This window comes from Mus caroli, unplaced genomic scaffold, assembly GCF_978045245.1.
Source record: "Mus caroli unplaced genomic scaffold, Mus_caroli_1 scaffold_4, whole genome shotgun sequence".
Lineage (NCBI taxonomy): Eukaryota > Metazoa > Chordata > Mammalia > Rodentia > Muridae > Mus > Mus caroli.
Window position 1 is genome coordinate 8603140 of NW_028227259.1, and position 26359 is coordinate 8629498.

Genomic DNA, 26359 nt, shown 5'->3' on the forward strand with positions numbered 1-26359 from the left:
CAAGGCCAGCCTGGTCTACGAAGTAAGTTCTAGGACAGCCAGGGCTATACAGAGAAACCCTGTCTTGAAGAAAAAAAAAAAAAAAAAAAAAAAAGAATCGACAAATGGGACCTCATACAATTGCAAAGCTTCTGTAAGGCAAAAGACGCTGTCAATTAAGACAAAAATAAGGCCATCAAAAGATTAGGAAAGGATTTTTACCAATCCTAAATCTGATAAGGGACTAATATACAATATAAACAAAGAGCTCAAGAGGGCTGGAGAGATGGCTCAGTGGTTAAGAGCACCGACTGCTCTTCCAAAGGTCCTGAGTTCAAATCCCAGCAATCACATGGTAGCTTACAACCATCCATAATGAGATCTGACGCTCTCTTCTGGTGCATCTGAAGACAGCTACAGTGTACTTAGATATAAATCTAAAAAAAAACCTCAAGAAGCTGGACTCCAGAAATTCAAATAACCCCATTAAAAAATGGGGTACAGAGCTAAACAAAGAATTCTCAACTGAGGAATACCGAATGGCTGAGAAGCACCTGAAAAAATGTTCAGCATCCTTAATCATCAGAGAAATGCAAATCAAAACAACCCTGAGATTCCTCCTCACATCAGTCAGAATGGCTAAGATCAAAAACTCAGGTGACAGCAGATGCTGGCGAGGATGTGGAGGAAGAGGAACACTCCTCCATTGTTGGTGGGATTGCGAGCTTGTACAACCACTCTGGAAATCAGTCTGGTGGTTCCTCAGAAAATTGGACATAGTACTACAGGAGGATCCAGCAATACCTCTCCTGGGCATATATCCAGAAGATGTCCCAACCAGTAATAAGGACACATGCTCCACTATGTTCATAGCAGCCCTATTTATAATAGCCAGAAGCTGGAAAGAACCCAGATGCCCCTCAACAGAGGAATGGATACAGAAAATGCGGTACATTTCACAATGTGGAGTAACACTCAGCTATTATTTGCTTGGGCAAATGGATGTATCAAGAGTAACTTCTTAACCAAAGCCAGGGAGCAACTGTAAGTCCTTCGGCCCTGATGAGAAACCTCCAAGGATGCTCGCGGAAGGCCAAGGATGCTCATGGAAGGCCAAGGATGCTCACGGAAGGCCAAGGATGCTCACGGAAGGCCAAGGATGCTCGCGGAAGGCCAAGGATGCTCACGGAAGGCTTCAGCTTCAAAGTTACAGGCTTTGGGATCCATAGAAAGACTGTGTTCCACAGAGTTAGTATGTTCCATGGAGGGCCTGTGCTCTGCATAGAGAACATGCTCCAAGGAGAGCCTGTGCTCCACGGGGAGCCTGCGCTCCAGGGAAAGACTGTGCTCCACGGGGAGACTGTGCTCCAAGGAAAGACTGTGCCCCAGGGAAAGACTGTGCCCCAGGGAAAGACTGTGCCCCAGGGAAAGACTGTGTCCCAGGGAAAGACTGTGCTCCAAGGAGAGCCTGTGCTCCACGGGGAGCCTGCGCTCCAGGGAAAGACTGTGCTCCACGGGGAGACTGTGCTCCAGGGAAAGACTGTGCTCCACGGGGAGTCTGTGCTCCAGGGAAAGACTGTGCTCCACGTGGAGTCTGTGCTCCAGGGAAAGACTGTGCTCCACGGGGAGTCTGTGCTCCAGGGAAAGACTGTGCTCCACGTGGAGTCTGTGCTCCAGGGAAAGACTGTGCTCCACGTGGAGTCTGTGCTCCAGGGAAAGACTGTGCTCCACGGGGAGTCTGTGCTCCAGGGAAAGACTGTGCTCCACGGGGAGCCTGCGCTTCAGGGAAAGACTGTGCTCCACGTGGAGTCTGTGCTCCAGGGAAAGACTGTGCTCCACGGGGAGCCTGTGCTCCAGGGAAAGACTGTGCTCCACGTGGAGTCTGTGCTCCAGGGAAAGACTGTGCTCCACGGGGAGACTGTGCTCCAGGGAAAGACTGTGCTCCACGGGGAGTCTGTGCTCCAGGGAAAGACTGTGCTCCACGGGGAGACTGTGCTCCAGGGAAAGACTGTGCTCCACGGGGAGACTGTGCTCCAGGGAAAGACTGTGCTCCACGTGGAGTCTGTGCTCCAGGGAAAGACTGTGCTCCACGGGGAGACTGTGCTCCAGGGAAAGACTGTGCTCCACGTGGAGTCTGTGCTCCAGGGAAAGACTGTGCTCCACGGGGAGACTGTGCTCCAGGGAAAGACTGTGCTCCACGTGGAGTCTGTGCTCCAGGGAAAGACTGTGCTCCACGGGGAGTCTGTGCTCCAGGGAAAGACTGTGCTCCACGTGGAGTCTGTGCTCCAGGGAAAGACTGTGCTCCACGTGGAGTCTGTGCTCCAGGGAAAGACTGTGCTCCACGGGGAGACTGTGCTCCAGGGAAAGACTGTGCTCCACGGGGAGCCTGCGCTTCAGGGAAAGACTGTGCTCCACGTGGAGTCTGTGCTCCAGGGAAAGACTGTGCTCCACGGGGAGTCTGTGCTCCAGGGAAAGACTGTGCTCCACGTGGAGTCTGTGCTCCAGGGAAAGACTGTGCTCCACGGGGAGACTGTGCTCCAGGGAAAGACTGTGCTCCACGGGGAGTCTGTGCTCCAGGGAAAGACTGTGCTCCACGGGGAGACTGTGCTCCAGGGAAAGACTGTGCTCCACGGGGAGCCTGTGCTCCAGGGAAAGACTGTGCTCCACGGGGAGACTGTGCTCCAGGGAAAGACTGTGCTCCACGGGGAGCCTGTGCTCCAGGGAAAGACTGTGCTCCACGTGGAGTCTGTGCTCCAGGGAAAGACTGTGCTCCACGTGGAGTCTGTGCTCCAGGGAAAGACTGTGCTCCACGGGGAGACTGTGCTCCAGGGAAAGACTGTGCTCCACGTGGAGTCTGTGCTCCAGGGAAAGACTGTGCTCCACGGGGAGACTGTGCTCCAGGGAAAGACTGTGCTCCACGGGGAGCCTGCGCTTCAGGGAAAGACTGTGCTCCACGGGGAGACTGTGCTCCAGGGAAAGACTGTGCCCCAGGGAAAGACTGTGCTCCTCCAAGGAGAGCCTGTGCTCCACGGGGAGCCTGCGCTTCAGGGAAAGACTGTGCTCCACGTGGAGACTGTGCTCCAGGGAAAGACTGTGCTCCACGTGGAGTCTGTGCTCCAGGGAAAGACTGTGCTCCACGGGGAGACTGTGCTCCAGGGAAAGACTGTGCTCCACGTGGAGTCTGTGCTCCAGGGAAAGACTGTGCTCCACGGGGAGACTGTGCTCCAGGGAAAGACTGTGCTCCACGGGGAGACTGTGCTCCAGGGAAAGACTGTGCTCCACGTGGAGTCTGTGCTCCAGGGAAAGACTGTGCTCCACGGGGAGACTGTGCTTGGGAAGGGGCACAGCACCACCCACCTCACAGGCAAAGGTAATGAATATTCGTTCTTGTGTCTCCAGGCTTCTGTATCTGCTCGGAGCCATAGCCTCCCCTCAGTGATTGGCATTCCCTGCCCTCTGTCTTCTTTCCTTCCTTTTCCTTCCTTTTTCTCCCAGTCCTGCCCTCTCTTGCCCCACTCAGCAAGACATTTTCTTTCTTTCTTTTTTAATGCCAAAGAGACCTCTGTGTGGTGACAGCTGCTGAGAACTGTACAGGAGCACAATGAATGCATAAATCTTCCACCTTAGTGGAGTCTCTGTGACCTCAGCAACAATCTTCAATGCCACTGTGTTTCAGTTCAGCCTCTTGAGTGAGATAGTTCATTGGGCTTTTTAAACAGTTTTCTTCTATAAAACACTGTGTACTTTTGTGCTCTTTAACTTTCCTGTAATGCCTGTAAGTTACTGTAAATTAATGCCTGGCACAACCCTCATATAATGCTAGCACACGGGAGGCTAAGGCAGGAGGATCAGGAACTCAGGGTCAGGTCCCTTCAGACACAGTGAGCTCAAGGGGGCTACTTGAGACATGGTTCTTGTCTCAAACAAATAGTCAGAATAAAATGTAAAATTTAAATAAACTTAAAGGATGTAAAAGTTCCTCACCTGTGTGAACATCTTAGCCCCGCCTTACTTGCATTTGTATTCTACTGTTTCTTTCCATGTAATAATTTCCATGTGTTATCAAACTTTTTACACTAGCTTTAATGACTGGATGTATTTTGTGAAAAGGACTAAAGTTGATATTTTTTCTTTCTCCCATATGTTTCTTTGACCGTTGTTAATAGCCCTACATACACATATGCACAGGTACACGGGTCCATGCGTGTGCACACACAGATCTGACAGACAAGTCTGCATGAGTGTCAGCCACTGGGATAGTGTCCTGTCATTCAGGAATGTCGTTGTAAAGGGGGGAAGAGGGGATGGGCTTGCTACAGCCACAACTTTTCAGTCAGATTCAGTTCCCAGAAGTGGAACTGGTTAGGTCTCATACTTTCACAAGATACCACCAAAATACTTTGAACGTTTTCAGATGTATGAACCTTGTTAATATCATAACTTCAGGACAAAATTTTTTTGTCAATTTGATAGCCAAAAAAAACAAAACCAGATGGGTATGGCTCAGTGGGTGAAAGTAAGTCCTGTAAGCCTGAAGACCTGAAGTCAGGTCCCAAGAACCCATGTAAAAGCTACAAGCAGGGGCGAGTGTCTGGAACTGCAGAATGTAAGCACGCATGTGTTCTTTATTACAGGTTATGATTGCATGTTTATCTCTGTGACTGATGCCTCCTCTGCCCCATCTGTGTCCTGCTTGCTGCTGGATACCCAGGCCAACAGTCCTGGCAGCACCCGCTGGTGAATAGTTAGCAGAAAATACCATCAGAATGAAGCTGCCCTTCCTACTGCCTCTGAGGACCACTGCCTGGCAGCACTCTGAAGCCCACAGACTACTTACCAAGCCCATAAGCAGCCTCTGGTGCCGGTCTTCCTCTTGTAAGAAAGGTATTAACCTTGGCTCTGAAATTGAACAGTCAAAGGAAGGGTTGTGTTCAGGAAGTAGGCTAAAGCCATACAAGCCAGTTCTCGACTTGAGCCCCTTAATCCTCAAGAGGCCTAGCCATAGGGATGGCAGGCCTTGGGGGTATGGCCATGTGACTCCCTTCTACCTCCTGAGCCCATAGTGAGTGGCCCATGAAAGCGACTGAGCTGGTGGACAGTCAACTGCTAGGGCAGACAGTGCTGATGGGTACAAGTCATCAGACTGAAAGGACAAACAGTTAAACCAAATGTCACTTTCCCCACTCTGACTGATCCAGCCCTAACAAGACAGAAGGGGCAGGCTAGCAGGCAGGGCTTCCCCAGAGCTTCCCTAACAACTGTCCCACTGGGTTCTTCTCTCAGAATCTCTAAGGTTCCGGAGCAGGTAGGAAGGCAGAACCCACAGGCTGATGCTTCCTCTTGAAAAGGCATGGGTGCCTAAGGCCCTTCAAGATAAACACTTTCTCCACCCTGTTTAATTGACCCTGTGGATTAGGATGGGAGAACTCAGAATATGCATTTAACAACCTTAATTTGCAGTGTTCAGTTTTAGGCAATAACAACATTCCTCATGGGAATCAAAGCATAAGACAGAAAGGAAAAGTTTTAACGATCCTTGAGATGCCTAGCAACACACAGAGCTTTGAAACATCCCCTAGGCAGCAAGAAAACCTCCCACAACTGTCAGCCACAGCAGGAAGATGACCCTGTCTGGTAGGGGATAGTCCCTGGCTACAGGCAAGGATGGTCTAGTAAACACACCCTCTTCAGGCTGAGGCCAGTTCCCCGTGGAGATAAATCACCTTCATGGTTCACTGGGCTGTGTATACAGCTGTTGATCACGCTGTTATGCCCTTTCCAAATTAAATTTTCATTAGGGTCCCCACACATATGAAAAACATCCAAGCCCATAAAACAGGAGTAGATAAAAACGGTTTCCATAATGAAGGCTGACCTTCACGAAGCATAATCACAAAGGCCTGGACCTGGGTATATTCACTGTTATCCCTCAGTTATCACAGAGTAAACCCTCCTTGCTGTCAAGACTTAATTTAGCTAATCCTGGCCTTGGAAAGCCTCCTGAGACTCCCTCTCCCCTCCACAAAGGGGAGGGGTCTGGCCTAGGCCTCTTGTCCCCTACACACTAGACCCTGACTACATATTCTCTAATGGCTCCTTCTGTCCATACTCTCCCCTCAAGCTAGCCCCAAGGACAATGTTCAGGCGCTTATGGTTGACATGTGACAGCTAGCTCTAGACTCTAAGGAGGTGTCCACGCCACTGTACGATACTGCTTATCCAATGCCCCATCTTTGCTCCCCTAGGACCACACCCAGGGTATGACCTGATGGGAACTAAATAGAAGGCCCATCAGAGACTTGTGTGAGCACAGCTGGAGAGAAAGCAGCTCCTGCCAAGTACACCCTGTGGGTACAGCCAGCAGCCATGCTAATTAGATCAGCTGTGAGAGGAGAAGATCCAGAGACTCCTTCAGCAAGAACATACTTGGCTGCTGACCCTGGAGGTCCCAGTGCTAAGACAGACAGTAACCGAGCTATGTGGTCGTCCTGACAGGGTGAACTAAGAGCTGTTGCCATCCATTACTCTCCACTGTACTGCTGGGAATGATTTTCTTGCCAACCCATTGGTTAGGAAGAACAAGGTTGCGACCGATATCCGACTTTAACACGGGTCTTTTCTTACCCAGTGTCCTCGTTTCCATGTTAGAAATCACCCTGCAAAGAAACTCTGTGTTATCTACAACATAAGCACCGCTTTAAAAACTTCAAGCCACAGCACCATGCATAGCTGTTTCCCCTCTTAAAGCCCCACAAAACCATGCAGAAACCATCCTCTGGCTACCTGAAAACTCAAAAACTTTAATCAGTGTACTGAAAGGGACATTAAGCAATTACGAATCTCAAAGCCCTTTAGAGCCAACAACAGCAATTATTTAGAAAAAATTGCAGCTCTCAGTTATTGGAAATAACGAAGGCTAAAAACAGAACAGAGGTCGGACTGAGGCCTGCACTTTTAGTTCTCTGAGATGACTCATCTACCCAGAGAAAATGCTTCCAAAATAAGAGCAAGTTCCACCAACCCAGCCCACCAACAATGAAAGCAAATCAACCCACTATGTCTTTCATTCCCAGTACTCACTTATAAAACTTTACCATTTATCCATCATAAGTGGTCCACTATAGGGTGTGTGCCTACAGAAGTGTCTCCCTTTAGACACTCCAGCACCCAGTGGTCTACAGGAAGCCAAGGACAGCAGTTCCTTGAGAGTTGGCCACACAGGCAGCCAGCCAGGTCCGTGATAGCCAGATCATACTTACTTCATTGCGTTCTCAAGAATGTTCCTCACGTACATTGTGGATCTCCTTTTGCCCGTTCTCTAGGGGTGAGAACACGTCAGGATAATGGAAGGTGAGATTTTCCTGGATAGCTTTTTTTATTAACAGCAAGAACAAATAGCAATCTAGTTAAAGGGTTCAAAAATAATATCATTTTCCATGTTAAGGAGAGCACATTTTTTTAAATTAAACTTTATTCTCAAAGAACTCTATGCAACAGTAGTACAGGAGTCCCTTGGACCCTTCATCCTCTCTCCATTAATGCTTCTATCTGATATAGCTGCACTACAATATCAAAATCGGGAAGTGGATATGCACAGTATGTGTCTAGTTCTATGCCACTCTGCCATGTGTGTAGATTTACGTACTACAGTGTACACTCATTGCTCTTCTACTATAAATGAACCACATGTGCCTTCCTTCCCTTACTCCAATTTCCTCCTCTAAGAATGGACAGTATAGAGCAGTCCTCCCTGCCCACTGGGTTGTCAGTGAGGTGATGCGGGCGGTGTCGGAGGACTGCGTGGCCACCGTGGGCCAGCCTCCACTGCTAGCTGTGTGCTCACCTCTTCAGAGATCAGGTTAAGCCACTCCCTCCTCACGACGCTGTTGTGGTAGTGCAAGTGAGGCTTCGTATACTTAATGTACTCGAGATTGGAGTTCAACTTTGCCCAGTACCCCTTCAAGCAGTAGACCTGGAGACAAGAAAAAAAAAGCGTTAGCTTGAACAGCAGGCACTGTCTGCCATCCTGCAGCAAGGACCACATGCCTCACTCCATGCCTCTTGGGTGTTGGCATTTCTAAGCAACTCCATCTTTCACAGAACAGGGACACGCAGGAGAAGTTGCAAATCGAGAGCCTAGCCTCTCTTCTTTTCTCTTCCCATTTACAATACAGAGAACTACAATTCACTTCCCAAAACTAAGGACTTCCAAGTTGGTTGGCTCAGCAGGAAGCCATTTCCTCCCTGGAGAGCGATTCTCCTGGCCTGGGTGGTGTCACCACACTATGTCCCATCAGAAATGTACTTATAACTCAGAACAACTGGAACAGGCTGGCTTCCCTTCTAGGCTTATTCACTGCCAAAACCCAGGAATCAAAATGATGACATAAACTCATTTCACAATAATTGTTAAATTCTCTCAAGAAACAGAATTAGTTGGCTTTTAAATCTTTGAATTATTAGTAACTGAAGAATATAACCATTTGTGAAATAATAAAACTCTATACTACTGTTTATTTAATGTTGAAGAATATCATGATGATGTCTGTAGATATGGGGGTCTGGTGAGCGCTGAGATTTCCTGGGATTCCAGCTTCCTGTGTTCTAGAACAAGAAGCTGAACGGGGCTCATGGACAGCCGCAGATGTGGAAACAGTTTCCTGAGAGAAGGAAACAAGCCAGAGCTGGGAGAAGAGTTGGGAACTCAATGGCAAACACTATAGGAAGCACTGGGACTTTATATCCTGGTCTATGAGGCCATTGATGTAGCACAGGCTGTCTCATGTGTGCCCTGTTACATGTCCACCTTGGCAACAGTGGTCTTCTCTCCATTGTACTCTCCTGCCTCACTGAGATCAAGCAGTTTTTAATAATACAGTCTTACCAAGATAAATATATTTATAAATATTTGTCCAAGGCTAGCTACATCTGGCCTAACAGCTGTTGCTTACTGAGGTGACAGTCTTAATAGGATGCACTAAGACAGCTTATGCTCAAAGGGTCCCATATATCCCCTCAAAACAGACGCTGTTGCCTTTGTTAGTGGTTACCCTCCAGAACATGGAGAAAGCAAGCCAGTGCAGACCTGGAAATGTCATTCCTACTGGCTGACCAAATCATCTGTGTGCACTGGCCAGCTTCCATAGTGTCAGAAGGTGCTACACATACTACTAAGGGATAAAAGTACTCATCAGTGAACTCAGCCATCTAACTCATCTACACACACCCCCAACACTCAAGGATCATCCCAGAAGAGGGGACAGAAAGGCTGAAAGAGCAAGAGGGGGTGGAGAACTACTGTAAAACTCTGTTTTCCAAACAGGACAGGGCCTGTGCACACATGACCTCATAGCAGCTGTGAATGTGTGCACAGAACTTGCACAAGACCAAGTCAGCAGATCCCAGCATGGAGGAGGGAGGGGCTTATAAGCGCTATCAGCAATCCCTAGTGGCTCGGCAAGGGAGTGTGTCTGTTTGCTCCAGGGATGCAGCCCCTGTGAGGCTGCCCATATTGCTGTGAATGGGCCAACAGATGAACAATTTGGCAGCACTGAGACGATTCAGTCAGTGAGTTTTGAAGAACCACATGGAGTGGGAGGGCAGTGGCTGAGGATGGGGAGGAGGTGGAGATGAGGGAGGATGAGGAGGAGGTAGAGATGAGGGAGGATGGGGAGGAGGTGGAGATGAGGGAGGATGGGGAGGAGGTGGAGATGAGGGAGTGACTTTGATCAGGTGTGCTTGAACAGGCTGGTTACTTTCTGATTTTCGGTTGTTTGTTTGTTTGTTGTTTTTGTCAAAGTGACCCAAGGGAGAGTCACCTAAGAAGATGGAGCCTCAGTTAAGAATCTGCCCTCACCACACTGGCTACTGGCAGCCTGTGGGCATTTTCTTGATTGAGGATTGGCATGGGAGGGCCCAGGCTACTGTGAGTGCTGCAGTCTCTGGGCAGGTGGTCTGGGGGCCCAGAAGAAAGCAGACTGAGAAAGCAGGGGTGGGGGTGGGGGTGGGAGCCTGCCAGTAAATACAGTTCCTCTGTAGCCTCTGCTTCAGTTCCTGCCTCCAGGTTCCTGCTTTGAGTTCCTGCCATGACCCATCATGATGGGCCTTAACTGTGTGTTTGCTATAACTGTATGCTCACTACAACTGTGCTTGCTATAACAGCATGCTTTTCTCCCAGGTGGCTTTCAGCCAGAGTATTGTATTGATCACAGTGCAAAACTTAACTAGGGCAATGCATGTATGAAATTCTTTGAATGGTAAATTTAAAAGGAGGGGGGGAAAAGGAAGTTAAAAATAAGTGAGAACTTAAAATCCACTTCAATCACACTCACATACAAATGCTCTAATATTAAACAAAATGTGGCTGGTGTGCTGTTGTTGAAAGGACAACAATGGCTTGACATAGATTTTGGAGTCTCAATAAATCAAGTTATGTGATATTGTGTACTTTTATTTAGTAACCTGAAAGAAAGGCCTACACAGGCAAGGCCCCTTCTCTCAGAGATGGAAAAATCTTGGATCTTTAATAACTGAGCTGTATTTCCAGGGCAGAGGGCAGGTGAGAATGCTGGGATCAGGCCCCACTCCTTATCTTTTCTTTCTTTATAGTAAACCTATCTTACTTATTCCTTCTCCCTAGTTTGTATTTTTATAATAGCAATAATTTAAACAATAATTATTCTTATTCTTCGTTGTCGCCGTCACATCATGATCATCAGGCCAATCCTGCGGTCTTCTCTCCACAGCCTTTCTATTTTCCTCCATCTGGTCATGAAATCCAAGTGCCCAAATCAGAAAACTAGTCGGTGTTGTGGTGCCATCTACTGGTCAGTTTGGTTATGGGCATGCCTGCTTTGCCACAGCAATCCACCTTGGATGATTTACCTCAATCTTGCCTTTAGGACCAATATTCTTCCTCTTTTCTCCTCCTCCTCCTCCTCCCCCTCCTCCTCCTCCTCCTCCTCCCCCTCCCCCTCCTCCTCCTCCTCCTCCTTTCTTCTTTCTTTCTTTGTTTCTTTCTTTCTTCTTCTTCCTCTTCTTCTTCTTCTCCTCCTCCTCCTCCTCCTCCTCCTCCTCCACTTCCTCCTCCTCCTCCTTCTTTTTTTAAAAATCTTTCTCTTTATTTAAAAACACTTGGGGGAGGGCAGTAAGATGGCTCAGTAGGTTAGCCTGCTGACCTGAGTTATATCTCAGAGACACACAGGGTGGAGAGAGAAGATCAACTCCCACAAGCCCTTGTGTACCTGCACACCCACACAGACAAACTCGCATATATGAATGAATGAATGAATGAATGAATGAATGCAATTTTAAAGCTGTTTTTTTATCATAGTCTTGAGTCAACCAAGAATAACAGAAAAAGTTGTGAGCAGGCCCATGAGCACCCTCAAAGGCAGGCACTAGCATGCCCAGGTGAGATAGAGTGCACGGGCACAGAATATTCCTGGGGGCATTGATTATATACCTTGTACTAGACCACGCAAGGCTGAGGGAAGCTCTTCCCGGGTTGTGTAATTAATTATAATTATGCATAATTAAGCAGTTGCTGAGAAAGAAAAGACTCATCCAGGAAGCCCCATTGACACAGCTGCCTGGGGAATTACCCATGCACCAGTAAATGACTTCTCACCCAAGTGCTTATAGGTGGTCCAATAAGCACATTGGTTCACCAAGCTATACTTAGGTAGAATTATTTCTTTAGATGCCCCATCTGAAATGAGCAGACATTTGCCCATATCTATCCAAGAAAAGTCACACAGCAGAAGACAGAGCTGTATTTTAAACAAAACAAAAATTAAAACTTAGTAAGAAATAGTGTTAATCAAAGATCCCATGACCTTTCCCATTTGAGCGGAGAGGATTTCTGGAGTCTGCTGATCTGTTATAACCTCCATGTTCTCTTACTGCTGGCAAACACCTCAGCAGACGATTGGCAACACAATGTTTAATCTGCCCACATTCAGAGATGACTGCAGATCGAAAGGCCTGTTTGGGAGACTGAAAAACACACAGCCCAGGGAAGTAGAACAGAAAGAAGGATGAAGACAGTATGTTCAATGGGAGGCTTGGTGAGTGAACAAAGCTGCAAGGCCAGAATGCAGACCGTGGCTTTGGCTTAGCCTTGGAGAGCTGAGAGAGAAGATGAATAGCCCTTTGTTGTCTGCACTGGACAGCGGCCCCCAGCTTGTGTTTGCCAGCCTCATCAGCCGTTAGAAACCATGCCATCTGCTTGGAGTTAAGGGTTTTCAGGGGGGTCTGAAGCCTCTTGAGTTTTTCAGGTTCCTGGGTTGACCCTCGTGGATCATGGCTCACAGTTGAAAACATGGCCTGAGCCTGTCCTGGGACTGCAGGCAGCCCACGACACCAAAGGCCGATAAAGACTATGTGTGCAGACTTGTGAGTCGGTAGAGATAGGAGACGAGTTAGAGAATGCCATTCTGCGAGGAACCCCAGAGTCTAAGTGCTCATTGGCTCAGAGAATAAAAGCAGGGTTTATTTTATTTTTATTTTACTTTTTTAAAAAATGTTAGATGCTGCACCTTTGACGGAGAAGGAAAAGAGAGTAGAATGTGTGCATCCCCACCCAATCAGCCCAGCTCAGCACCGCAGCTCGTGGTTTGGGATGTGGCCAGGGCACTCAACTGACACTTGACTAAAGGGGAGTTGAGAGAGCTCCAAATACTGTCCCCATGAAGGACAATGCAAAATGAGAGCCACACTTCTTAAGACACACTCACCAGCTACTGGAAAAGTGGAGCCTTTTGTTTATTTTGAGACTCTCTCTATGCAGCCCTGACTAGCCTGAAACTCACTTTGTTGACCAGGTTGACCTCAAGCTCAGAGTTCTGCCTCCTGAGTGCTGGGATTCAAGGTACACACTACCATGGCTAGCTCCCAGTGTTCTTTTAAAAATACAGAAAATGAGGACTAAAGAGATGTCCCAGCAATTTGCTTGTCTTACAGAACACGTGGGTTCAGCCCCCACAGGGGACAACTCGATACTGCTCCAGCCCCAGGAATCCAAGGGGTCTCTACAGGCACCTGCAGGCATCTACTGTACATACAAACATACAGGCACACAGAGATACACATGAATTAAATAAGCCTTTAAAAATATACTAAAGATCTTTGTGGACAAAGTATCAATAAGCTTAGCTAGTCCTTGGGGGTCTGGCTTAAGAAGCAATCAGAAACTCGAGGAATGGTCAGATAGCATTTTCCCCCTGCACAAAGGGGAGTTTCAACTTTTTAACTTTGGAAGGAAGAAAATTATTCCCATCTCTTCTTCAAAAATCACCTCCCTTTGTCTCTGAAGATGCTGTAAAGCAGTCACCACACACAACCAATCACAACTATCAATTACACAAAAGGACCAGCTACATTAAGGAACCTTCCCCTTTACAATTTGATCCAGAAACAGAACAAAATGAGCCTGTGGTACTGGCTCATCTGCAAGTCACTGCCAGCAATAAACATCTGCCTCTCATCATCAGAGTGTCTCAAAGACACTCTGTTGATTAATCAGCATCTTGGGGAGGAGGCCCAGTCTGAGAGACCCCTTTACTCTCTGTGTAGGACAAAGAGCAGGGCTAACATGTCAGTCTTCCTAGGATCTTAAGTGACTCGAATCTTGGGACCCACTTCTGCTTGCTCTCCAGAGAAACCCAGCATTGTGTGCGTCATGTCTACCATATATAAAGTGCAATAGCAAATGTCTTTGTGGACAGAAGTTCGAAAGGCAGCATCTAAGAGTGTTATGTGGGAGCATCCCCACAAGTGGCAGACAACTGAAATTCCTGAGGCTGAACGCTGAGAGAGCTGTAAGCACACAGCTATCTTATTCAAGTCTCAGGATATAACTAAGCTTCCTCCTGCTCCAGGATCCGGCAAAAAGTCCACTTCCCTGACCCAACTAGGAAGTTGTATCAGCCATTCTGATTTTTTTTTTTTTATAGGCTGGACGATTTTAAATGTAATCTATAATTATGGCCGTCTACCTCACATTTAGCTTTCTTGAAGCTCAGAGCAACTGATAAGAAAGGAATAAAAATAATTTTCTAGCTGGGTCTGGTTCTCAGATTTACAGCTAGTAGGTAGGGAGTCTGGCTATCCACCCTCTTCAAAAATGGCAGGAATTAGCTCACTGCTCCGAGGCTCTATGAATGATAAATCATGCTGCTTCGTGGTATCATAAAATTATGTTCACGACATTAATGGAACTCTCACGGTAACTAACTCACTCTCCCAGGACACATAGGCAATCCAAACTTTAGAAAATCATAACACCACCCCCACCCCCACCCCCACCCCCAGACCCAGCTTGGAACAGTGCTTCCTTTTCCCAGAGCAAGAACTCTAAATCTGAGAGCAGGGAGCTGTTACATTGTGGATAAGCCAGTATTTCAGATTGCCAGCAAACAATGGTATCTGTCCGCACTGGGGAGTTAGTGCCTTTTGTGCTTCTTGCCCTGTCTAGTTAAAGCAGCTTCCCAACATGTTGAATGAAGAAGTACAAGCAAAGTCTGGGTAAACAGCCCAGGTGGCCAGCACCCTCCACCCAGATGCTCAGGAAGTGGCAGACAACGTCTTCCCAGCTGCTCAGTAGCCCTGTACCTGAAAGACTGCAGGAGTCACAGCTCATGCCCTAAGCAGGAGGGAGTCCCGCCTTCCTGGCCTTCCCAGTCTCCAGGTCAGGTACTCAGTAATCGCTGAACACGTGATTAAATAAATTAACAACGTCTGATTTTGAGCCAGGCATGTGGTGCCCACTTGGAATCTCAGCCCTTGGGAGGCTGAGGAAGGAGAGACAGAGGAAGTGGGGGGAGGAGGGAGAGAGGGAAAAGAGAGAGACAGAGAAAGGGAGACATAGACAGAGACAGAGAGAACTTTGGTAAAACTGCCCAGTCCTCTGCTCGAAGCAGAGTCTCTTCTTTACCCATATATTTGAGTAAGCTATAGTTTCCCTCTTTGGTTTCCTGTGGTTAAATAGTTTTCGTGGTTTCTCTTCTCACTATAAAATTAGGAGCTATTTTTAGCCTTTTACGCAAGTTGCTGCTTCCCCTGGGCAGCCCATAGTTTACTAAGGATCAAAGCCCTCCTGAGGAAAGTCAATCTTGACAACATTTCCTTAAAGCATCGTCCTTGTCCCGTATGGTAATTTTTTTAAACAAATAGAGCTTTTAAAATTTTTTTTAAAACGTATCAGCATGTTTGCCTGCAGGTATATAGGTGTATGTGTTCCGCATGCATGCCTGTTACCTGTAGAGACCAGAAGATGGTGGCAGATCCTTAGAACTGGAGTTACAGACAGTTGTGAAACACCATGTAAGAACTGGGACTGAACCCAGGTCCTCAAAAAAAAAAAAACAGCAAGGCTTTTAACCTCTGAGCCATCTCTCTAGCTCCCTCCCCAAGACATGTTTTTTATATTATTTTTAAGATTATTTGGTAAACCATTTACAAAGAGAGGAAGCTTTTTGCCTTTAGGTGATGATTTTCTTAAAAGAGCAGGTGTGCTTGCCTCAACATGTCCCCAAGTCATGGTCCACTCAGTTCCTATGAGGCACCATCAACTAATGGCTTGTAAATGACGAACATTGGGACACCGTCCTGTCTTCCTTGTGACATCATAAGGTAGAAAGCATTGAGCTTGGTTTCATTATTTTAAAAAACAATAATGACCAATACAAATCATAAGGCTGTAGTTGTCCCCTCCTAAAGCCATCACACCAGGGATCAGGACTTCAGCATCTGAATCTGAGGGGACACACCTGGACTACAACCCTAGACTGAGCATGTGTCACAGCGGGAGGGGCTGTTCCATCTCACATTGTCCTCCCTTCCTTGACTTGGCCAGGAGAGAGGAGGTGTAGTCAGAGGACACTTACTAAGTCGTCAGTAAGTAAGCCAATTAGGACAAAAGACAAAAAGAACTTTCTTCTTACCCTTCTACTTTTAAAATGACAACACACAATCTTGATAAGGTTGCAATAAACTCCTAAATCCTTTTGTTTTTAGATTTATGTATATGTATGTGCATCTCTCTGTGTGCACGGCACACATATGTGGGTGCTAATGGAGGCCAGAAGAGGGTGTGGGATCCCCTGGAACGGAGTCAAAGGTCACTGTGAGCCACGTGGTATGGGGCCTGGGGACAAAACTGGGTCCTTCGGAAGAGCAGCAGTGCTCTTGACCCCAGAGTCATTTCTTCGGCCCCCTATATCTTTTTGACCATGTAGATTACCACAACTTTTATTGAATATTAGTTTAGAAGAAGAAATCAAAGCTATAAAAAAATTTCATAGTGTTTTACCATAAGACATACTCAACCTTGAACCTTAGAGGGATAAACCAATAGAAAAACTATATGTATAAGAATATACAAAAATGAAATATTATCTTTACTGGATAAAAGAAAAGAGTGTATTACTAGGGATTCCACCCATGATCTCACATATGTGAGGCAACCACCTTACTACCAAGTTATTTTCCCAGAAAATGTTTGTATAGTGTCTTCTGCTCAAAACCAGAAGATTGATCAAATAAATGACATGGCAATTCAGGAGAATCATTACAGTTCATTACTTCATGTAACAACACGAAACGTGTTGACAAATTTACATTTCATCAAAAGTTTCTAGATTACCATAAGTACTAAATCAAATGTGCATAGCTATGACAGAGGCAACGAAAGTGGACAGACACTACAGAACTGTGGGTTAACTTTCTTCTGACCAGTCATGGTGGCAATAGATGCCAGAAACCCAGCAAATCAGGGGCCTGTCAAGGACCCAAGTTCAAACCCAGCATCAAAACAGAACAAAGAAAAGAAGCCCTAGGTGGGTTGTGGGGAGTACTAGTGAGAAGGAGTGTTCATTAGCATAATATAGCATGTGATTGTCCCTATCGCCGCCTATAAAGCGTGACCTTCCCTGTCATCCTCCTGCATCAGGAGGGTTTGCTGACTCTACACTTGCTTCTGGACAGTTGGACAGTCTGTTTTCAAAGGCCTCTTAGGACCCAAAGAAGAGCCACCAAGTCAGCCTCCATCTGTTCTCTCTTGCCTCAGTACACGACGGGGACCTTAAAACTGGTCCTCCCCAACTGTCAGCGCAGTGCCAAGGATCTAAAAGACTGAAACATAAATAAAAGGTCTCAGCACAAGGGGCAGTGGCCGCTGATGCCAGAAACTGAGACTTCACAGGCTAGGCCAGGCTGTAATTACTAGAAGCAATGCCAAACCCAGCAAAGGAGCTGAAGGGAGCTGCGCTAACAACCCCCCCCCACACACACTTTTAACTAGGAGCATAGTCTTTTATACTCACCTCTCTCCACTCCTACCCTCCCTCTGCATCCTGAAACCAGAAGATTGCAGACAGACACAAAGCCCCTTGTGACAGGAAAGAGCTGGAGGCAGGCCATACAGCAAGCCACCACCTCACTTTTGAGGGATGGAGAAGCTGCTCTGAGAGAAACAAGAAATCCCAGTCCAGTTTACTTAAAGATTTTATAAGTAGAAATTTTGTGTGTGTGTGTGTGTGTGTGTGTGTGTGTGTGTGTGTGTGTGTGTTTGGGGACAGGGTATGTGTGTCTCTGTGTGTATGGGTATGTGTGTGTGTGTATGTCTATGTGTGTATGTGTGTGTATGGTGCATATGTGTATATGTGTATGTGCATGCATGTATGTGTATATGTATATGTTCACATGTGTGTGAATGTGTGTATATGTGTGTATGTATAAGTGTGTGTGTGTGTGTGTGTTTGAAGGAAGGACTACAAATCAAGCAACAATGAATTCCAGCCTTGCTAAAGACATGTTCCAAGAGCTCCTTCAGTAAGAGGCTTTGTGGCAAGTATTGGTGGATGATCCATGGCAATTCTATATCTTCAAAACCCTCCCTTCTCAAACAGTCCTAAGGTGTTATATAACATCACATTAGTGATTGATTACTCAGGCTCTTCAGAAGGACTCTCAGGCAAGCTGATCTCCCCCAAGGCCCCATCTTTCTCTGCCAGGCTGCAATACCTTTTGAAACCACAGTAATATATGGGGCAGCAGAGGTCTTCTCAACATGAGTGCTTCACCCTCTTTGAGCGGGACTCACCTTCATAAGAGGCAATGGGAGTTCCTCTGTCACAAGCTTTATTCCGGGAATTTCCTAGGACAGGAAAACATAAATGCAATCACACCCATGCGCAGGCCTTCTGCATAGATAGAGGATAGCCAGCTTCTGTTGTGCCCTAAGTTCACAGGAAACCCAGACGAGCCCAAGAATTGTGAAGTCTGCTGTGAAGTCGCAAAAGAGTCTCTTATTTTCACGTTCGAACTCATTTCGCCCACCTAGCACTCACTGCATGAATGCTGGCAAGCAACCCTGAGTCCAGAAAACATTGGGTTTATATACAGTATAGGAATAGTGTGAATATTCACAGGAAAGGGGAGTAGAGGGTGGAAAAGTACTGAAGCGGGAGGGGGGTTAATGGGTGTCTGTTCAAGGACTAATTTTATGGCCAGTCGTAACTGTCTCAATTTACCTTCTACTTTTTCCATGATCTCCCTTGAGCTTGTTATTTCTCTAAGGTCTCAAGGACAGGCACCTGGAGAGTTATCAGGAGGAGTGTTGGGTGTTGGTTTTTGGAGACACAGAGGCAGTGACGTTCTGGGGAGGAGGAGGGGCTGCTGCAGGAGGATGCAGCACAGAAACCAGCTGTCTGCATATCATGCTTGCCGCTGGGGGCAAAGGAGGATGGGAGCCTCTGGCGGGAACGCAGAGGCAGACTGTACAACACTGAAGTCTCTCTAGTATCAGTAATTCGGGGTTACAACACTTCCTGTGTGATGACCTCTACTTTAAATAACTTCCTAGTACAAAAATAATAGAAGAGTGTGTCTCTTGCTTTGGAAAATTAAATATTCTGGTTTTGTTTGGTTTTTTTTGTTTTTTGTGTTTGGTTTTTTTGTTTGTTTTTTGCTTTGTTAGTTTGTTTGGCTAATAGTTTTGGTTTTTGGTTTTGGGGGGATTTGGAGTTTTGTTTTGTTTTAGGTTTTTGTTTTTTGTTTTCTTTCTTGGTCGTTATTTTTTTTCTTTTCTTTTTTTTGAAACGATTTCTCTGTGTAGCCCTGGCTGTGTCCTGGAATTCACTCTGTAGATCAGGCTAACCTCTAACTTACAGAGATCCACCTGCCTCTGCCTCTCCAGTATTGAGATTAAAGGTGGGTAATATTGATTCTGCTCTTGGCAGTGTCTAGAACATCTCTGACAGGTCTATGAGGCATAAACTAACTGGGTGGATTGAGGTGGGAAGACCAGTGCTACATGCAGGCATCGCCCTTTCTTGTGGGCACTGACTGAGCAGACGTGGAATCCAGTGGTGCCGAAGCACTGAACACTCCCTAACTTCTGGCTGGGGTGCAGTATGGCCAGATGTCACCACCATGCTTTCTCTGCCTCAAAGGATTGGATGGAAAACCAGTGGGAAAATACCCCTTCTCTCTTAAACCAATTCTTGTGGGGTTTTTTTTTCTTTATAACAACAACAAAAAAAGTAACTTATGTAAGTTCTAAGTAGCATTTTCAAATGTATAATAGTAACATTTTAAAAATAACTAAAATTATAATGCACAATTTAGAATTAGCTATGAGCAAGAATACTCTACTATCTAGTATTTTATTTAACAGTATGGAAAGCCATTGAAATGGGTTCAATTAAATTCAGTGTATGGGTTTTTTTGGTGTTTATTTGTTTTTGTTGTTGTTTTAGTTTTTTACAATAGTCTTTATTTTAAAAATTCAGTTGCTGGTAAGTGTGGCGCTAAGACATCTGTGGTCCAAATGAGAGGGTTCTAGGCTAGCCTGAGCTAAATAGTAAATTCTTTGTCCCAAAGTCAATCTTTTCATCTGGATGTGCGAACTTGCTACCTGCTGTTGTAGCAAGTATTAGGAATGATTGTCGACTAGAACAGGGTAGTACTTGCATCATTGCTAAAGACGAATATAAATGCACAGAGCCTTTTAAGGGAACTTATTCCAACCACAAGAACATTTAAAGCCACTCGGTAAAACCCAAGATAAGTCTACCGTATGGAGGTTATAACTGTGGGTTTCTCTACATTTTCTTGTGGGACTTCCTGGTGCGTTATGTATATATCCACAAAGTCTCCTGGGCCCCAAAGAGCCTTGAGGAATAAACAAATGAATCTCTGCCCATTTGCATGGTGGCTCACACAGCAGCCAGGTAAGAACACTGCCCAGGGACCACTGCTCCCAACCCTGCCTCTCCACACCTCAGTCACAGGACAGAAGAGCAGTGGGTAACACCCAGAGGGCGCTGAGGTGTGCATTTCCTGACCCGATGGTGTAGCTTGCTGGCTTCCTGCCACAGAACCACACTCTGCCCACACAGTCCTAAGTTGTCTAAAAGAAAGACAAAGTGGGTGCCTAGAAAAAGGAGAAGCCCGGTCTTTCCCCTGCAATTTTACATCGTAGCAAAGAATTCTATTAACTATAATCCAAAAAAATAAGCAGAGAAGGCCTTCAGGAAATCACTACTATTGTAAGTATCAAAAATTTAGAAATTAGTCAAACAACTGTGTACGGCGGGCGGTACAGGCTTGCAATCCCAGCACTTGGGAGTGAGGGACAGATGGATCAGGGATTTAAGATTATCCTCAGCTACACAGGCAATTGATGCAGGCCAGGCTGGGTTATATGAGCCCATGTCTCAAAACAAAAGAAAACAAAAAAATCTAAGTAAATCAAATGCATTTGAATATTTCTTTCTTTCTTTTTTAGACAGGGTCTCACTACTATGTAGCCCAGGCTAACCTCCACCTGAAGATCTTCCTGCCTGCATCTCCTGAGTGCCGAATTACAAGCATGCTCTTTATATGGCTCTACCAACTGTATTGAGACATAAGCAAAATACAAAGTGAAAAGAGTCACAATTTAGTATGTATTTCCCAATGTCTGTTGTCTAAATTAAATGTATTGCTCTAAATATCTTCTTAATATACCTCCTGCTTCATGACCAAGCACACTACTCTACCATCTAACTGAAAGAGGAAGAGGCAGGCGCTGCAGGCCGCCTCTCACAGAACAGCACTCTGCTACATCTCCACCTACCGTAAAGGTGTGTAGACCAACAGGAAGCATGACTTTGGTTCGCCCTGAAGCTTTTGAGTTGCCTAATTTTCTTTATAAATCTTTATAAAAACAGGAAAAGGGGTCCCAAAAGTCAAACTGTAGCAAGTATTACCACAGTGGTCTAGTTATTCCTCATTCATAAAACCTATTAAATACTTGAAACTGGTGAATGAAGGAGCAAAAGTGTCCTTTTATAAAGTATGATCACTGAGGTTCTGTTCTGACTGCCAGAAGAAAGAGTGACAGCCACCCTGTGTCTTCCCCATCAAGCCTATTGCTTTATGTAAATACTTCTAGCCAATGGAAGAGAGTTACTGCAGACAGAGCATCCTTGACCAAGGGGCTTAGTGGCACAAGTGAATCTGATTTGGCTTTTAAAAAATTTTAGATTTTGAAATCCTTCATATACATGAGGTCTTTTAGTGAGAAAAGAGAAATCTAAACATGAAATGTCTTTCATAACACACACACACTTTAGAAATATGCGTTTGAGTGTTCCCAAAGCATCCAACTTTTACTGACACAACAATACTTTTGCATATGCATTTCAGAGTATATGCATGTGTGTATATAGGATTTTACCACATAGGATAAATTTTTCATAGGTGGCATCATATTAACCTTTAAAATGCTCCAGATTTTACAACAATTAGATTTTGAGTTTTCTGGTTGTTTATACCATCTGACAAGAAATTTCACGTCAGCTGCTTGTCAGTCAAAACAGAAGTGAAATTATAAAGCTGGTTACCATAACAGGAATGATCTCCCCCTTCCCACAGTGGTGAGCACCGAGACTTTGTCACTTACTGGGTTCCAAGTCAGCACAGAGGAGTATTGTAGGAGCATGCCCACGTCGTCCAGCTCTGCATACACACTCCAATAGGAGGAAGCTGAAACATTAGAAACAGAGAAGTCGGCATAGTGATTTAACCAAATCCAGCAAACCGTGAGTCCTCGCCACCTCATTCATGTCTCTGGAGGTTAACCATTATGATTTTATCTACAGCTTAAAATGTTCAGGTCCTCCTTTTACAATGAGAATAGCATTTTTTCAATCATTTGGTTCTGCTTCCACACAGATGACATGATGCCAGTCATACATAGCCAACCAACATAAAACCAGGCTAAGAAAGATGCATTTTACTGAAATTTTTGTTAATAAGGTTATAGAATCAAAATCTGATCTTTATCTCATTGGCCTCTGGAAACCACAACTTCTTGCAAAATCCACAAGAGAATGAAATCCCATTAGCCACTGATTGCAATGAAGTTAAAAACAAAAAAACAAAACAAAACCCCAAAACCTCCCAACCAGCATTTTGACAGAAGCACTCATTATCAACTTCCTGATTTCCCTCAAGCGAAGGCTTGAACATACAGCTTGCGGTGCAGCATCAGCAACACTTACCAATTAGAAATTCTTGAATGAGGTCAAATGAATGGCAAGCAGAGACATGCTCCGAAATCCACTGAATAATCTTTAAAGAGAAAGGCCACAGAACTCTGTTGGCTTTTAAATCTGTACTATGTCCCACCAAAGTAATACAAAAATATGCAATGTATAATATATGCATAAATATGTAATATATAATGAATGAAGTTTTAAAATTCTACATTTATTTTGGAGTGGCCTGAAAATATACCTACTTCCAGCCTAAGAAACCACTATAGTCCTGGCTGAGTGTGATAGTACTGTCAAGAAGGTTATTTGCAGATGTTCTTTTAACAGAGCCCTTTGCGTAGGCTTCAGAAGAACCTTCCTCAACCCAATATGCATTTTTTTTTCAAGAATGGGTGGTGTTATACAAAATACCCATCAAGAGATCTACTGGACACAGGAGCAATGCACAGCAAATCCACTGGGCTTACAGACAGCAGCCTGCAGTTAAAGTCCAGGGCAGCCTATAAATGAACACCATCTTACCACTTACACGAGGAGTGCCTCTGTGCTTCCCTCTCAGCTGACAGAAATAACCCATCATATCAGCAGCTTCTCACACAAGTTCTACCCCTCCATTCAACTGCTGGAAGAAAGACATCCTTACCTTTTACTTGATGACTGAGGGGAGACATGCCCAGCCATAGCTCACTCTCAACAGGATGTTTTATTCTAAATCTACTGTGCCAGTTGTACTTATTTTTACATAGGTAGTTTAATCAAAATGTCTACAAACAAGTTCAACACAGATTGCATCAGTAAAAGTTGTATATTGTGGCAAGTCTCAAAAATCACATTTCTATGACATGGCAAGACTAAAACAGTAAATGACTAGATGTAGAAGAAACAACTACAGAAAGTGGGTAAAGGCAAGTCTACACTGTTCTCTACATTATTGATCTCCTTAGAAATAAAATGTTTAGAGGCCAAGGAGAAGGCTCAGTGGGTGAGGTGACTTCCATGCAAGCATGATCCCTAGAACCCACATAAAAATGGGGGTGCAGCACATGTCTATAACCCCAATGCTGGGCAGAGGCAAGAGGACTGGCCGACCTAGCAGAAAAGCAAGCTCCAGGTTTAAAGAAACCCTCAAAAATTAATGTGGATAATGCCTGAAGAAGACACCCAATGTTACTTCTGGTCTTCTACGTACATACACATAGATGTACATGCACATACATGTATGTACACCCATGAAGACACATGTGAATATGTATCCACATGCACAAACCTTTCAGGGAGGACAGGAAATCAGAGAGTATTGGTTTTATAGAAGAAGAATGGCTGAAGTTTATTTAGCTCATTCACAAAGAACAGGCCTTGGTCTACACTAAAGGTAAACAAATAAATGTATATTTTTTAAAGTGTGTTTTTTCAACTAACTATCCAACTACTAACCCCAGTCATCACTGATTGATAAGAGGATTTTCCTGACTCTTTAGAATAGCTTCAAAAAGTAAATGACAGTGGCAGCGTGCGATACAAAGTAAGCTACCTCATTAAAATGTAATAAATATTTGCCACAAGATCTTAGACCTTTGGTGTTTGTTTCTTCTGAGAAGGTTGGGACAGGAATTATTTTTTTGCTTTTGTTTGTTTGTTTGTTTTTGTTTTGTTTTGTTTTGTGTTGTTTTTCGAGACAGGGTTTCTCTGTATAGCCCTGGCTGTCCTGGAACTCACTCTGTAGACCACCTGGCTGGCCTCGAACTCAGAAATCCGCCTGCCTCTGGAATTAATTCTATAATCCAAGATATCATCAAACTTACTGTGTAGTGCACAGTACTATGATAGTGATCTAGTAACAAGGAAATTGCTACATGAGGAACAGACAGGTAGAAAATTCAATGTGAATACACTGGACAAAGTGACAATTCATAATCCAGGCCAGGTGGAGCAGGATGTCACAGCTGTCATCACACGACTTAGAAGAGCATGCCACTTAAATGTTAAGATTTGCTTCTTTGGGGGTTTCTCCATTTAATAGTATTAAGCCAGAGCTGATCTAAGTTGCCTGAATTGATGCGTACAGGGAACAACTGTCAAAAGACAAATGGATGCACCTTCATAGCTGAGGTCCGGCACAGAGCCAACCAAAGAGGAAGCACCGAGGAAGACTGCTCAAGCAAAGACACTGTTACAGAGCAAAAACTAACCTCTGATCATCTCGAAGCACTAAGTAAGTGCACTTAGTGTCGCCTGTTGCCCGTTTTTTAAACTCGAGCAATCTTCTCACCTGTTCTTCCTGGAAACCTGGGTCTTGACTACAGGATAGTATACAGTGCAGTGCAGCCATTCTCTCACAGTCGAGACGGGCGTTCCATAGGAACCGCAACAAGTATGACTGGTCAAGGGTTGCTCTATAGACCTTTCCAGAATAGCAGTCCAGAACCAGGGACCCCGGCAGGGACTGCAAAGGACTTGGAGGTAGCACAGCAGCTATTTTGTTATTTCCTAACAAACAGAAAAAGCGAAAGAGCAGATCACCAAATAAAAGACCTCACCCCAGTCAGAGCAATCCTAGGCAGAGCATCCTGGAGACATAAGCTACAACCTTACCTGTCAGAAACAGACTGTGGCAGACCAAGTCTGGATGCTGAATGTTAAGTAAATGAAGGAAATGGCCAGGGGAGTAAACAGCCACAAAGTAGCCTGCAGTAAAGAGAGATTGGAGTCATCCACCATCCACACGTGATACAATTTATCCAGGTGCAGAGAAACCCCAGGACAACATGCTTTTCTCTGAATAGAACAAAGTAGCACATTTGTTTGTTTGTTTGTTACCAGTAGCACGTAGTAGGACCCATAGGGTATCTTCACTTTAGAAGCCAGATCTGATTGGCTTTGTGTGTGCCTCACACTCTGTACCCTTAAGACATGGCTGTCTTGTTTATACCTATAGTTTTGTTTCTGAGTCAACAGTAGCTTTATGTGAATCTAAGTGATCTGGAAGGAAATTAGAATAAAACAATCAAGCAACAAGAAGGACTCCTTAGTGTGATATGCCCGGGATAGCATGTAATGGGAATTTTCTTCATCTTTTTTTTGGTTTTTCGAGACAGGGTTTCTCTGATGGCTTGAGGAAGCTATGAAATGCAGTATTTATCAAGAGTGTGTCTCTGGGAGCCTTGACATTGTGCAGTTGGTGGTGATTTTCTTGTGTCCCTAGCACCTAGAGTTGGCACCTTCACAATTTCTACACTATAGATATTTGCATAATCAGAACATATGTACCCAAATTGAGACAAAATATAATAACAGACTCCTAGGATCTCAGAAAAACAGAGTAGTGAATTTCATAAAAGAACTAGCTGGACTCCTCTCCTTAAAAAGGCACATGCTAATCACTGCTATAGAAGGTGCCCGTGGAAAGGGGAGGATATAAAACTCCAACCAATCAATGTGCCCTTTCAGAAGACAGGAATAAATAACTTTGAAGAATGTAATGCAAAGAATTGCAAACTCTTATCATTGTGGCAATACTACCATAGAAAATGAAAGAAATTATTTAGATGGCCCTACTAGAAAGATATGGGTATCCAGTTGATGGTTTGTATATGTCTGGCCCAGGGAGTGGCACTGTTAGGAAGTGTGGTCTTGTTGGAGTAGGTGTGTCACTGTGGGCATGGGCTTCAGACCCTCACCTTAGCTGCCTGAAAATTAGTCTTCCACTAGCAACCTTCAGATGAAGATGTTGAGCTCTCAGCTCCACCTGCACCATGCCTGCCTGGATGATAATAAACTGAACCTCTGAACCTATAAGCCAGCCCCAGTTAAATGTTGTCCTTTATAAGACTTGCCTT

At 45.0% G+C, this 26359-nt stretch overlaps 1 protein-coding gene across 2 annotated transcripts in view; it reads right to left on the minus strand.

Annotated features, from left to right (window-relative positions):
- Nucleotides 1-26359, minus strand: part of Gsap (gamma-secretase activating protein) — a 107811-nt gene that overhangs the window by 18625 nt on the left and 62827 nt on the right. For both annotated transcript variants that reach the window (XM_085836462.1, XM_085836461.1), the window contains 9 exons: nt 25116-25208; nt 24793-25010; nt 22530-22599; nt 21929-22011; nt 18083-18136; nt 7823-7951; nt 7239-7297; nt 6604-6635; nt 4817-4878 (listed from right to left, as the gene is read on the minus strand). In XM_085836462.1, the coding sequence (XP_085692588.1) occupies nt 4817-4878; nt 6604-6635; nt 7239-7297; nt 7823-7951; nt 18083-18136; nt 21929-22011; nt 22530-22599; nt 24793-25010; nt 25116-25208 (800 nt within the window). The remainder of the gene's footprint in view (nt 1-4816; nt 4879-6603; nt 6636-7238; nt 7298-7822; nt 7952-18082; nt 18137-21928; nt 22012-22529; nt 22600-24792; nt 25011-25115; nt 25209-26359) is intronic.